Here is a 14,674-nt window from a genome sequence, read left to right as displayed (position 1 = left end):
CGGCACTTTTGAATGTCGTGGCACTGTCACAACATTTTTCCCCCCTTGAAAAAAAAACGCTCACTTTCGTGGAGACACGGACAGTGCGGAGACATCCATGCCCTCTTGGGAGGTCCCGAGAAGATCCCGCGGAGAAACACGAGAGTATGGTCGAAAATGTCCAGGACGGAAGCTGGCGCGTGGAACGTGCCTCCTGGACGAGATGATGGGTGAAAATTCCGGAGCAGCATCCATAGGTGTCGTGGACCTGGGGGTGTGCTCCAGCGAGATGGGTCCCGGAGAAGGCGGCGTCGCGACTGGGGCCGGTTCCGGCGTACTCGGAAGCGGTAGCGACGGCGGCGGCAACAACACGCCCGGAAGATCGGCAGCAGCGACAGGACTGGCTTCTCGGACTGGTGGAGACGAAAGAAGGGGCGGTGGTACCGGCGTGGCCACCACTCGTGGGCGCATCTGGTCGTAATGGCGAACAACCATGCCGCCGTCCGTACGTATTTCACAAAGCCGGCGGCCGCGAAGAGCCTGGACCACCCCTGGAATCCATTTAGGGCGAGATCCATACCCCCGTGCCCACACGTCGGCGCCCACCGGGTATTTTCCCACACTAGGGGACACAGTACAAGGCCTGACAGGGTGAAGCAGATGCAGTAGGGTGCGCGGTTGGCGGCCATGCAAGAGTTCAGCAGGGCTGCGATCACCCAGAGGCGTGAAGCGATAAGAACTCAGAAATTGCAACAGAGCGTCATCTGTGGAAAAATCACTAAGGAATTTTTTCATTTGGCTTTTGAAAGTGCGGACAAGGCGCTCGACCTCCCCATTTGATTGCGGATGGAAGGGCGGTGCTGTAACATGATGAATCCCTTGTCCAGTACAAAAATCACGGAAGGCCTGCGAAGAGAACTGAGGGCCATTGTCCGTGACAATCGTGGATGGAAGACCTTCTAGCGCAAAGATTTTTGACAAAGCCAGCGTCGTCGCCGCAGTGGTGGGCGACGGACAGCGAACAACAAACGGAAACTTCGAGAAGGCGTCAATCAACAGTAGCCAATAAGTGCCGAGGAAGGGGCCGGCAAAGTCAGCGTGCACCCGTTCCCACGGCTGCGCCGGATCAGGCCACGGAGAGGGCAGAGTACGAGGCGCAGCCAGTTGTTGAACACACTGAGCACACGCAGCGACCATGTGGGCGATGTCCGAATCGATACCGGGCCAATAAACGTGCCTGCGGGCCAGGGACTTAGTCCGAGAAATCCCCCAATGGCCCTCATGCAATAGTTTGAGAACAGCTTTGCGAAGAGAGGCGGGCACCACAACCCGTGGAGATGCGCCATCCGTGGCCAGAAGAACAACACCCTCACGAACAGACAGACGAAGGCGCAAGGCATGGTAGTTGCGAAGGGGATCCGACGCCCGGCCCTTGGTCCTGTCCGGCCAACCCCGCTGAACAAAACCAATCACCTGACGCAGGACCGGATCCCGCGCAGTAGCCGACGCGACCTGCGAACCTGTAAGTGGAAAACCCTCGACCGCACGACGTTCTTCCTCATCAATGTGGAAACAGAGGAGTTCATCGCGATCGAAAACCGGGTCGGGGCCCATCGGCAAACGCGACAACGCGTCAGCGTTGGCGTGCTGGGCCGTGGGGCGATAGTGAATCTCATAGTGAAAACGAGACAAGTATAAGGCCCAACGTTGCAGGCGGTGAGCTGCCTTATCCGGAAGCGACGCCGAGGGGCTGAACAGAGAGACCAGCGGCTTGTGGTCGGTGATGAGGTGAAACTTAGAACCATACAAAAAAACGCTGAACTTTTTCAGAGCATAAACGATAGCGAGCGCCTCCTTTTCTATTTGAGAGTAACGCCGTTGGGCATCGTTGAGGGTCTTGGAAGCGTAGGCGATGGGTCGTTCCGACCCATCCTCATACCGATGGGCGAGAACAGCCCCTAGGCCATACTGTGACGCGTCAGTCGCCAGAACCAAGTGCTGACCCAGACGGAATGTGGCAAGACAAGGTGCCGACTGCAAATGAGCCTTCAGGCGGACAAAAGCCTGCTCACACTCGGCGGACCAACAGAAAGGAACGTTTTTGCGTAACAGCTGATGCAGAGGATGAGCCACCGCCGCCGCGGAGGGAATGAATTTGTGATAATAAGCAACCTTGCCTAGAAACGCCTGAAGTTCTTTGACCGTAGACGGCCGGGGTAGAGCGGTAATGGCCGCAACGTGCTGTCGTAGAGGACGTATACCCTCACGGGACAAGTGGAAACCAAGATACACAATGGAGGGTTGGAAGAACTGAGACTTGTCCAGATTGCACTTCAACCCTGCTGAATGCAGAACCCGAAACAGTGAACGCAAATTGCGAAGGTGCTCCTCAGTGGAGGCCCCCGTGACAACAATGTCATCCAGGTAGTTGATGCAGCCGGGAACGGAAGCCGTGAGCTGTTCCAAAAACCGCTGAAAAATGGCCGGCGCGCTAGCGACGCCAAATGGTAACCGCTGGTACTGATACAACCCACAAGGAGTGTTGATGACGAGAAATTCCTTGGAAGATGCATCCAACGGCAACTGATGGTACGCCTCCGATAAGTCAAGTTTGGAAAAGAACTGGCCCCCAGCGAGCTTGGTAAATAACTCCTCAGGACGGGGAAGAGGATAAGTGTCAATGAGGCTTTGAGCATTGACAGTGGCTTTAAAATCACCACACAATCGCAGACTCCCGTTTGGTTTAGAAACCACCACGACGGGCGATGCCCATTCGCTGGAGGTAACAGGAAGGAGAATCCCCGAAGCTGTTAACCTGTCTATCTCAGCTTTGACAGGCGCACGCAACGCCATCGGAATAGGGCATGCCCGGAAAAACTTAGGGCGAGCCGTAGGTTTAAGAGTAATGTGGGCTTCAAAATCCTTGGCCCGACCCAGACCCGCAGAGAACACGGACGAGAATTCAGAACACAAGCCATCCAGCTGTTGATACGGAATGTCCTCAGATATGAGGTGCACATCATCATCAATGGAAAACCCGAACAACTGGAAAGCATCATAACCGAACAGGTTTTCAGTGCCCGCATGATCCACCACATAAAACGTGAGGGGCCGAACAACAGACTTGTAGGCAGTGGAAGCATCAAACTGGCCAACGATAGGAATTTTCTGCTTATTATAAGTTCGTAGATTTCGCGTAACTGGAGACAAGGAAGGGGAGCCTAACTCCAAATACGTGCGAGAATTAATGAGAGTTACTGCAGAGCCAGTGTCCACTTGCATGCGAATGTCTTTATCCAGAACACGAACAGTAACAAACAACTTATTCGTTTGAGAAAACACACAGTTAACATCCATGTCCGATGCCTCGTCCTCGTCGACAGGAACTTTAGGGGACTGACACACAGAAGCAATGTGGCCTTTTTTCCTACATGAATTACACGTGGCCCAACGTTTTGGACACGCGGCTCTGTCATGCTGTACGAAACAACGTGGACAAGAAGGAAGGGCGGAACGAGCCTGCTTCTGTGGTTGCTGTTTTCGCTGCGAGCGTGGCGGCCCAACGCGACGTTGTTGACGCGAGTGCACCGCCGCCACATCGTCGTTTTCCTGTGAAACAGGCACATTGTCTGCGTCGAAAGTGGTGTGTACAGCGCCTACATCACACCACGCGTCTATTTGCGCACCAGCAGCGTGAGACACTTCAAACGATTGAGCGATGCTGAGAACTTCCGACAACGACGGGTTTGGCAATTGTAAGGCACGTTGCCGAACTTCTTTATCAGGAGCAAGCCGTAAAATAGCGTCCCGAACCATTGAATCAGCGTAAGACTCATGATGAGTGTCCGTGACAAACTGACATTTCCGACTCAGACCGTGTAGTTCCGCCGCCCAAGCCCGGTAAGATTGATGGGGCTGTTTACGACACCGGTAGAAAGCCACGCGGGCGGCAACGACATGGGTGTTTTTTCGGTAATAGTTAGACAATAAGTCACACATTTCTTGGAAGGACAGAGAGGCAGGTTCCCGCAGAGGGGCTAACTGAGATAACAGCTGATAGATCCGTGGGGAAATCCAAGATAGAAATAACGACTTACACATAGGAGCGTCGACAACACCGAAAGCCAAGAAGTGTTGCCGCAAACGCTTCTCATAATCCTCCCAGTCTTCAGCGGCCTCGTCATGAGGAGGAAACGGAGGCGGAGAAGAGGAAGACAGACGATGAGTAAGCGACATCGACAACGCCTGAATAGCAGCCGTCAGCTGTGTTTGTTGCGCCTGAATAGCAGCCGTCAGCTGTGTTTGTTGTTCAATAAGCGCTTGCATAAGCTGTTCCATGTCTGCCCCGACACGAACACACAAGTCCACAACGCAGGGGAAAAAAAAAATATCCGACCTCGTCGCCAAAAAGTGTTATAACCTTTAATCACTAATAAAGTGCGTGGAGATACAAAAGTAGAAACACTCGCGGGTTACATGTTACTAACTCCGTATCTGTCACTCGACTGCCGGGCCGCGACATGCGGCCGGCGCCGTTCATAACCAGGTGGCGCTCCCGCGCTCGGCCGAGCTGCGGAGCGCCTCTATCGCCGTGTTCGCGTACTAACGTAGCGGCACTTTTGAATGTCGTGGCACTGTCACAACAGTGACTACATGTCAGAAGCCTGAATAACCACCTTTTGCAAAGTGAACTGCTGTGAGATGTGCAGGAAAAGTGTCATTGAGTCTCTGGGAGGTACTGACAGGGATATGGAGCCATGCCAATTCCAGTACCATGGCCAGCTGTGTGATTTCTTGGTTGAGGAACCACGGCACAAACAGCCTGATCCAGGTGGTCCCACAGATTCTCAATTGGGTTTAAATCTGGGGTGTTTGGTGGCCAGGATAAATTACTAAACTCATCCTAGTGCTCTTTCAACCATGAACATACACTGTGAGCTGTGTGACACATTACATGTCCTGCTGGTAGATGCCATTGAGCTGAAGAAAAACAGACTGCATATAGGGGTAGCCGTGGCCTCAAGGATACATGCATACTTTTGTTGATCAATTGTGCCTTCCATAGTGTCAAAATCACTCAGGGAATGCCAGACTATAACACTCCCTCCTCTGACCTGGACCCTTCCAGCGATCGTTGCAGGGTGTGCGTTTTCAGATGTTTCAAGCCATACATGCCAACAGTCATATGTCTGATATATATCATAACATACGATTCATCTGAGAAGGCTACTTGTTGCCTCTCAGTGGATGCCCATTGCATTCATCTCTGATGAATAGCAGCCAGCATGTGTGCATGAACCAGATGCCTGTTGCAGAGGCCCATATGCAGCTGTGTTCACTGAATGGTCATTGAGAAGACACTGTTGATAGCCCCTCAATTCATCTGGACAGTCAGTTGCTCAACAATTGCATGTTTATTCATTCATGCACATCTCCGCAGCCGTCGTTCACCCCATCATCTGTGGCCCCTGGTGCAGCACAGTTGTCTTGATGTCTGTTTTGGATAGTGCCATTTAGCTATGCACAATATATTTTAACCATGGCAACACATGAACAGTTTACAAACTTACCTGGTTCAGAAATACTTCCGCCCTTGGTCTGAAAGCTAATGATCATGCCCTTTTGGATGTAAGATAAATCACTGTGTTCCTATTATACAACAACAGCTGCACTGTTTCTGTGTCCCCCGACACACTTTATGTACCTTCCACTGTTAGTGCTGCCATCTGCCATTTGTGAGTAGTTATTGCAAGTTGATGTCACACATAGGTGGTAGTCATGTTAATGTGACTTGACTGTGTACACTGTTTTAGTTTTATGTAACTGATTTTCAACCTTACTTTCAAACTAGCTCTATGAACTCCACTCATTATTGAATGTTATCTGCATTAGTGGCAAAAAGTATCGTGTCTTCAGTGACAAAAAACATGTTCAATTAACTCACATTCCTTCTCTGTTTTCCCAGTTTGGAACTTTCTCTAGAGCTGCTGAGAAAAACTTTACCAATGTGGAATCTCCTTTTCTAACACCTCTTTCAGTTATGAATATCTCATTACCCTGTCAATGTCTAATGGAAGCTGCAGCTTTGACACATATATATTCTTCAGTGTACTGACATAGGTTGAACTGACACATACTTTCTCAAGGGCTGTTAGCACAAATGTTGAAATGTATAGAGAATCCTAGTCAAAGTGGTGATTCATACTCATTACCCTATTCTATGATATTGTCCAAAACTTGCAAGTATTCCTTTGTGCTACATCCACCTGTGATGCTTGCTCTTCCCTGTGCCTGATGTAAATCAATGTTTTTTCCTTAAAGATTTCGATAATTTGATGAGTACCATGTGCATTAGAGATGAGGCCAAGAAATCTGTATTATATATCTTGTCTTCTCCTTCCTTTTAAAGTCAAACAGTTACAATGTTATTCCACTTTAGCGAATTTTCTTGCCCTCAGATATTCTTAAATAATGTTGTAAAATCCTTTTGTATTTTTTCCTGCAGCTTTAATCATTTCTATTTAAATATCATGATGTCATGGTGTCCTTCCTATTTTCATATCTCAAATGACTGTATACAAAATATGTAGCCTTACCTCTGGATGCTACTATTTTCATTGTTAACTGTCTGTGTTTGCAAACCATCTCTTAAATTATGCAAACACTTAAAGAAGTCTTAAAATTCTCCTACAGTTTTGTCTCTATTGCTAGTTAGACCTACTGTGCCATTAGTCATGTTAACTGATGAAATTTGATGTCTACCCAACAAAAGTTTATGTTTTTTTCCATGGTCTTATTTTTTTCTGTTTCTTCACTTATCAAGTTTTCATTATATCTTTTCACACCATCTCAAAGACATCACTGAAGAGTCTTTACTCTACTGTGTTCATATTATTGTTTTTGTTTCTTTACTAAATGCCTTGTTTCATTTGACGTTCCTTTTTTTTTCACTATCTTCACGCAAGCATAATCTGTTATTATCCAAAATACATTTGTTAAACAGATGTAGTATAAGCATAATATTTAGTCTGATGTAATACCCTGTTCTTAAATAAATTTCCATAATCTACATTTTTTCTTCGTCCCTAATGAGCCTTTTTTCTCATCTATAGTTTTTTATTTTCTTGTCTTCATTTTAATTTGTGATTACTAGCAATTTAAATGTGGTTTAGTACTGTAACATCCTGAATAGTTGGGTTCATTTGTAGTGCTATTGGTTTTTTTCTGGAAGAACTGGTAAAAGCAATGACATTTTTCTTTCCAAATTCTAATAATGCGTGATCTCTATCATTTCTGATTGCATATCCAGAGTTTCCCACTGAATAATTTAATTTAATTTATGTCTTTTTTTCAAATTAAAATCCCTCATTATCCTCTTGTAGCGATATTTGCTGTTGTTTATATTTCTGTAATTCATCAGAGAAGTTTACCTCCTTATCTTAATGCAAGAACATTTTTGCATAGATTTGATTTCCATAGAATAACATTTGTTTATTTTTAGGACAAACCTTTGTGTTCTGATCAAAATTCCTTCAGTTGTACTATTCATTTTAATTTTCTTGTCTACAATAAAGGCTACACCTGAATATACTCCGTGTTGTGTTCTTCTTGAGTAATACACCCAAATTTCTGACAACTCTACTATGCATCATTTTGTCTCTTCAAGATTTTCTTCCAACATCACTAAACTATCTGCAAGTCATTGTCCATAAATGTTTCTAAGGTCCACGTTATTGTCTGTTTAGCAAAACTTCAAGTGTCAAGATAGGGATGCAAAAGCAGCTGGGCAAACCCCATGGTCTGAAGCCACAGCTTGATTATCCTCAGTCCCAATAGTCTTTCATCTGGGTCAGACTACTGAATTTCCAGGAACTTTCACATGGCAATACCAGCAACCTTATCCTAGCCTGACAGGGCTTGAAGATTTTGGCAAGATACATGAACAGAGTAAACCTTAGTAGAAGTATGCTCTCAACAGTCTCATCTGAGACCTATTTGGCTATAAATGTCAGAGCATGAGATCAAGACAAGCAGTTGTCATAATTTTCATATACCAGTAGTTACATCATGTTGTCATTTTAATTTGTGTCCCTGTAACACATTCAGTTATAAGAGTGTCACACTCAGTCTGCATTGTAGATTGGTGAGCAGCCTACCCATATTTTTCCCTTCAAGTGATTACACAATAAATCATTGTTTAATTCACGAAGATGTCATTTTAGAATTATAATATATTCCCATATCCCTCCTAGAACTTTCAGACACAGGCTTTCACATTGCATTAAGTCATATAACCACATATGAATCAAACAATGGAAACTGCAGGTAGGAATATCATCAACAATACAGGAAAAGATAGATTGCTACTTACCATAAAGATGGCACATTAAGTTGAAGACAGGCATAATTAAAACACTTACACATATGCTTTCAGCCACAGCCTTTGTCAGAAAAAGAGACACACACACACCATCCATTCACACAAGCTAGCACACCTCACGCACACATAACTGCCAACTCTGGCAGTTTGGACTAGAATGTAACTATCTTGTGGGATTGAAGCAGCAAACTGGAGGGGGTGGGAAAGGGGAAGGGATAGCAGTGTATAGGTAAGGGGGAGTGTGCAGGGACTGGAATGCCAACAGGCATGGCATCAGGAGGTTGTGGGGAAAATGAGGAGTGGGGAAACATGAGCGGGTGCATTGGCAAATGGCAGCAAACAAAGAGGGTGGGATGTGATAGGACAGAGGGGGATGGAAACTGTTGGGCAGAGGGTGTGGGGACAGAATCTTACCATAGGTCGAAGCTGGGATAATTACAGGAGTGGAGAATATATTGTAAGGATAACTCCCATCTGTTCACAAAAGCTAGTCATGGAGCGGAGGACCCAGGGGGCTCAGGTAGCAAAGCAGCCATTGAAATGAAGCATGTTACGTTCAGCTGAATGTTCTGCCATCAGGTGGTCTACTTCGCTCTTGGCCACGGTTTGGCAGTGGCCATTCATCCTGGTGGACAGCTGGTTGGTAGTGACACCAATATAAAAAAAAAAAAACTGTGCAATGATTGTAGCAGAGCTGGTAAATGACATGGCTGCTTTCACAGATGGCCCAGTCCCTGATGAGATAAGACAAACCCATGACAAGAATGTAATAGGAAGTGCTGGTTGGGTGTATTGGGCAGGTCTTGTATCTGGGTCTTCCACAGGGATAAGATACTCGTGGCAAGAGGTTAGGATTGGGAGTGGCATAGGGATGGATTAGGATTTTGTGGAGGTTGGGTGGGTTATGGAACACCACTCTAGGAGGGTTGGGAAGGATCTTGGGTAGGGTGTCCCTTAGGGCATGATGATAGATAATCAAAACCCTGGGAAAGAATGTGGTTCAGTTGTTTTAGTCTGGGTTGGTACTGGTGACAAAGAGGGTATTTCTTTATGGCTGGTACTTGGGGGTGGTGGGAGGATTTGGGGTTTTAGGGGAAATGGCACATGAGATCTGTTAGTGGACCAGGTCTGGGGGATAGTGGCTGTCTGTGAAGGCCTTTGGGGCAAGACCCTCAGCATACTGAAGTTTGAGTCAGCCAGCAGAAATACTGAGTTATACATAAGATCTAGAACAAAAAGGTTTTTATCTGTTTGATGTAAAAGGTGTTTGGAGAACAGAAATACATGACTTTGATGCGCAAGGAGACTATTTTTTTGTACATTTTGTAAATGCTACCTGTGAGTATTCATTATTTGTAGGTGCTTCTCAAATGCCATTTGTTGGTAGGACTCCTGTTTTACCATCCATTTCTTTGCTTCACAGCTCAGAAAGTTCTGTTGGTGTCACTTCTCTACTTTGTTATCACTTTGCCTTTGAATATTCTTCATATCCCTTACTGGTGTGGTCATTTAATGTTGAAATGGCAATGTGTGAGTTGATTATTCAAGAATACATATTTGAATATACATTACTATCAAGTCCGTGTTATGTGTTGCTCGTAAAATTTGTCATTATCTAATACTGTGGTTTCATTGCAGCTCTTTTTTTTCAGCCATCATTATAGGAGTTTTAACTGTAACTGATGATATCTATAAAATGCCATGAACTCTGCAGTGTTATTTTAGTGAACTTAAAAATAGTGGGGATGGCAGAGGTTCTAGTATAAGGTTACTGTTGCCGCAAGTCTCACATTAAGCATCTTTCTTCCTTCTTATTCACTTTCAGAAACTGTAATTATTTGTAAAAATAATTTTCAGTGTGTATTTTCTTTTGTACATAAAAGATTTGTTTTATGTTTTAGGGCTCACACATGTTTTAACCGTCTGGACCTGCCACCATACCCTACACCAGAAGTACTTTATGAGAAGTTACTTCTGGCAGTTGAAGAGACAAACACATTTGGTATAGAATGAAATGCCAAAATGTTATAAAGTAGCACATTGGTAGAAATACAGCAAATTGTGACCAAAGAAAGCTGCCGTATGAGGGCTACTCATCAGGACAGCATGTGTGATTTGTTGTGAAGTCTGTTTTGTTATGCTGGAAACAGCATATTCAACAGTGTCACATGGTTAACTAAATTCTCAGGCATATTGAATCAGCTGCATTAGCTATTGAGTTTTGCATCTTTGTGTGTAATTTAAGATGTGCAGTTTAGGAAGAGTTCCCTTTATGAGTTTTGTGGCATTTAGTATTTTATTTTTCTGTAGAATCGCCTGTTATATCACTTACAGTTACAGGTCAGATATACGATGTTACAGCTAGTTACCAAAGCTGGAAGAGGTTAAAAGACTTAATAGTGATATTTTATCAACATAATTAATATTTGTGTAAAATGAAACAAGTATCTCGCCTGTTACAATTCACTTGTGCATTGACTGGTACTTTGCTTTTTGTATGGGAGATTTTAGCCAAGGGCTATAGTTAATCTTTTGTCAGTGAAATGTGGCAAATGAAATACAGCATGGTCAGTGATCTGTTCCATGTAATGTGTACATGAAAATCATTAAGATATTTTACAAGAGAAATTTATTTTGTATTGTAAATTTTTCCTCTGTTTGAAATGTGAAAAATAAGAAATATATTAGCTTGCTTCCCCATCAATTCTCAGGTCCCAAAGTTTCGGACAAAGCTTGCTATTTTACTATGAGCATGCACACAAAAAATTTATATGTATTGATTTTTGATCAGCAAAGAAATTGCAAATGTTCATATTAAACATTTCTTTCATATAAATGAATACTTCTCTCTTGTTGTGAGTACTTTAATTATGAATATCCAGCTCTCTGCATTGTCATAGCATAAAAATTTAAATACTTTGCTGCAAACAGTGTAATAATGCGGCAGTTATTTTTATATCCATATTAAACATAGACTGAGATATTTCTCAATGTAAAGATTTATGCTGTAAGCAGTGGTATGAAACTGTGAGACAGAAACACAACTACAAAACTTTATCAGGATACCTAAATTAGTTGACTGCAGATTTTTTTAGTCTCCTTAGATAATGCTTCATGTAGTTGATTGCATTATCGCAGAATTTTCATATAAAGATTTACTCCATAAGTGCTGAGTAATTTCATATAAAATGAATATGTCACATAGAGACTTTCAAAAAATGTTTGTTGTACACTGAAATTTTGCAGTTGTTGACAAGAGATGTTAACAGCTCAAGAATTGAAGCTATCTCTGTCACCTTTGCTGAATCAGCAAAACATTTTGCTACGCATTCCGGCCAACCAGTGCTTGCCTTGAATATATATTTAAAAATTAAACAAATAAATGACATTAAAGTGTTTAGAAAACTAAATTTATGTTGCGTCCACATATTTTATTCAGCACAGATTTCTAAATGGAACAGCTTTAAGTATTCATTTCAAATAAGAGAGGTGCATCAACAAGGGGCCAACAATCTTGACAAATTTGAGATGGAATACTTTGCATGTTTCTTTCAAGTTACAGCTTTTGCAAATATGCTAATACATGTTTACTTGTAATTAATATCATCTGAAACAAATATTTTTGAATTAACTGGTATTATTTTTACTTTCAACCTCATTTGATTTCTGCTTTATATGCTACTGGTTTTTAGTATTAAAAGAAACTACAATAAATTCTTGTCATTCCAGTTCTGTAGTTATTGAATTTCTTGAGCTTTATACAAAATGTAGACATACTGAGTTTGTCTCTTTACAAGCTTGCAATACATGTTTTACATAATGTATGCTTTCAGAATTTTGTTAGGTTTGTTTGTTTATGCAGTAATTCACAATATTAAAGAACACAAATTATTTGTGCCTGAAGATTATCATGTTCCAACAAATATAATAATATACCAATTTCTTTGGTGCAGCTAAATTCATTAGTAGCTGCACTTCTAAGTGTCTTTATTGGGATTGCTCAAAATTTAAATACAGTAGTATTTGCATGTAGTACTAAATCAGCTATAATTCCTAGTCAATTACACTCTCATACAGCACATTATGATTGCTTCAAAGCAAAATATTCTATTCAAGCAATATAATATATATCTTCCTCAGAAATACGTTTATTTGTTTCTTTATTTGATGATACTACATTGAATGCTGCTCCTTTTTGTTCTTTTATTATTTTTACTCCTAGCTCACCTGGCAACTGTAGAAATAAACTTTTTGCCATACAGAGGTTAGACATTTCTGTTTCATTATGATTATAGAAGGGAGGTTTTGAAATTCTCTTCATGGCTACATACAATTGTACCATATTATTCACCAAACCATTTCTTGAAACTTGAATCTCTGTGTCAGAACATATGATTTCAACAAACCTGGCAAAATTCTGAGGCTGTATATACTTCAGTATTACTGCACTCACACACTAGTTGCTATGTCCTCTAAAGAGGCTTTGAAAATATAACAGCACATTTTTGATGTCCATTATATGATTACATGCACTGAAACTGCATGCGGCACTGTGAATTTTTAAGCATTTTTCAACATGCTAAGAATTATACAGTCTCACAATATTATTGTTGTTGTTGTTACTGTTATAAATGTATGTGGCTAGTTCAGTATATACTGTAGGGTATGTGTGGTGTCATTCTGTCATTTTTGTTTAATTTATACATATGTTTTTGATTTTATACTTTTGGGACATGAAAGAAATTTTCCTTTTAGAATCACTATTATCCACTTACTGTTGTACAGATAGAGGAAAGCAAAACTTTGTAGTATGCTTTTGACAATTCATTTAAAATTAGTCTAATTTTCAAAAATTTAATATTTAAAAAAAATATCTTGAGGACGTGCTGTTTGTGTTCATAAGTATTTAGACTCGTAAGCCGCATTATTATTCAAAGGCTCTGAAATCGATATTTTCATAAAACAAGCTGTGTGTATGATCAAGAATATTGTGTTGTAATCACCTAGGGGAAGTACAGGTATATTGGTCTTAGAATGACAGAACTGTTTCATAAGCAGCAGAAATGGACATAGTATTTACAAACTTACAGCTTAAACAAAGAAGTGATGTGAAAATTTTATTGGTTGTTATTCTTGTGCAAGATTTGTGTGTTTATTTGTAAATCACAGAGCAATATGATTGTGTGACAAATGGTTATTTTCAGGGAAACCTAATATCAGCAGTCTAAAAACAATTCTAGTTTACTCGAAAGTGTTTAATGCAATGCTTTTTACGTCTTGTTTAATCTGCTTTGTTCTTTTGTACAAAACTTGGTGGCTGAAATATTCTTCCATTTATCACTTGACATTGTTCCTAATTTTTTGCTTCTCTTAATGCCTATCATTTTTTCTCCACATTTATTTGAGAAATGTTCTCTTGTGAGAAGATGTGATGTAATGTGACAAAATGTGGAAAATGTGTGTGAAGGGATTGTGAATAGGCTTAATTAATGTGATCATCCTTCAGTACTAGTCAAGTAAGATTATTTATACTTAATATAGTTATATATACATATATGAGCATGTGTGTATGTGTGTATTGTTTGTGTCAAATATGTAAATCTTTCGTGTACAGTCTATGTAGATAATTCATTTCTTGCTGTGCAACTGTATGCACAATCACCATGTTGCGTAGTAGCATGTTATTATTTATTTCATTCATTGTTTACAGTCATGGCCAGATATAACTTTTTTTGAAATATTAAATGCTGTTACTGAATTACAATTTTGTTCTTTTTCCCCTTCTCTTTATTTAATATTGAGGCTTATGCCTGTTCAGAGGTCAAAATAAAAAACAGATGTGGTGTCAAATGTGTCTGTTTTAGTTAAAATGAATAAGCAGGAAGCACTTTACCAACCAGCATGTGTGCTGACATTGGTGAGCCATTGCTGAATGTGTGACACATATAAAGGGATGGCCAAGTCACATAAAATTTGTACCTTTGGGTGGATAGAAATCTCAACTTTTGAAGATTTATTAATTCTTCTCTACTTAATCTCCCTACAAATTTACACATTTTCAGCTAATGATGTACAACTTGCTCTATGCCATGATTGTAGCAGTCCTGAGTTTGACTCAGAAAAAGTTTTTGCTGCCTCATTGTTACTGGAAAAATGTTGTGCACACAGCGGTTCCTTTATTTTCCACATCGACACTCTGCAAAACACTGCTACAGGCATGCCCCCAGTGACTCTCTGCATGCTGCAAACAGTGTAATCTTCCAGAATGAGATATTCACTCTGCAGCAGAGTGTGCACTGTTATGAAACTTCCTGG

At 41.7% G+C, this 14,674-nt stretch overlaps 1 protein-coding gene across 2 annotated transcripts in view; it reads left to right on the top strand.

Annotated features, from left to right (window-relative positions):
• Positions 1 to 14,117, top strand: part of LOC124789803 (E3 ubiquitin-protein ligase HECW1) — a 209,438-nt gene extending 195,321 nt beyond the window's left edge. For both annotated transcript variants that reach the window (XM_047257283.1, XM_047257282.1), the window contains one exon: positions 10,261 to 14,117. In XM_047257283.1, coding sequence (XP_047113239.1) covers positions 10,261 to 10,372 — 112 coding nt within the window. In that variant the 3' untranslated portion in view covers positions 10,373 to 14,117. The remainder of the gene's footprint in view (positions 1 to 10,260) is intronic.
• The last annotated feature ends 557 nt before the right edge of the window (positions 14,118 to 14,674 follow it).

Source organism: Schistocerca piceifrons, chromosome 3, assembly GCF_021461385.2.
Source record: "Schistocerca piceifrons isolate TAMUIC-IGC-003096 chromosome 3, iqSchPice1.1, whole genome shotgun sequence".
Taxonomy (NCBI): domain Eukaryota; kingdom Metazoa; phylum Arthropoda; class Insecta; order Orthoptera; family Acrididae; genus Schistocerca; species Schistocerca piceifrons.
This window is presented reverse-complemented; position numbering and strand designations above follow the sequence as displayed.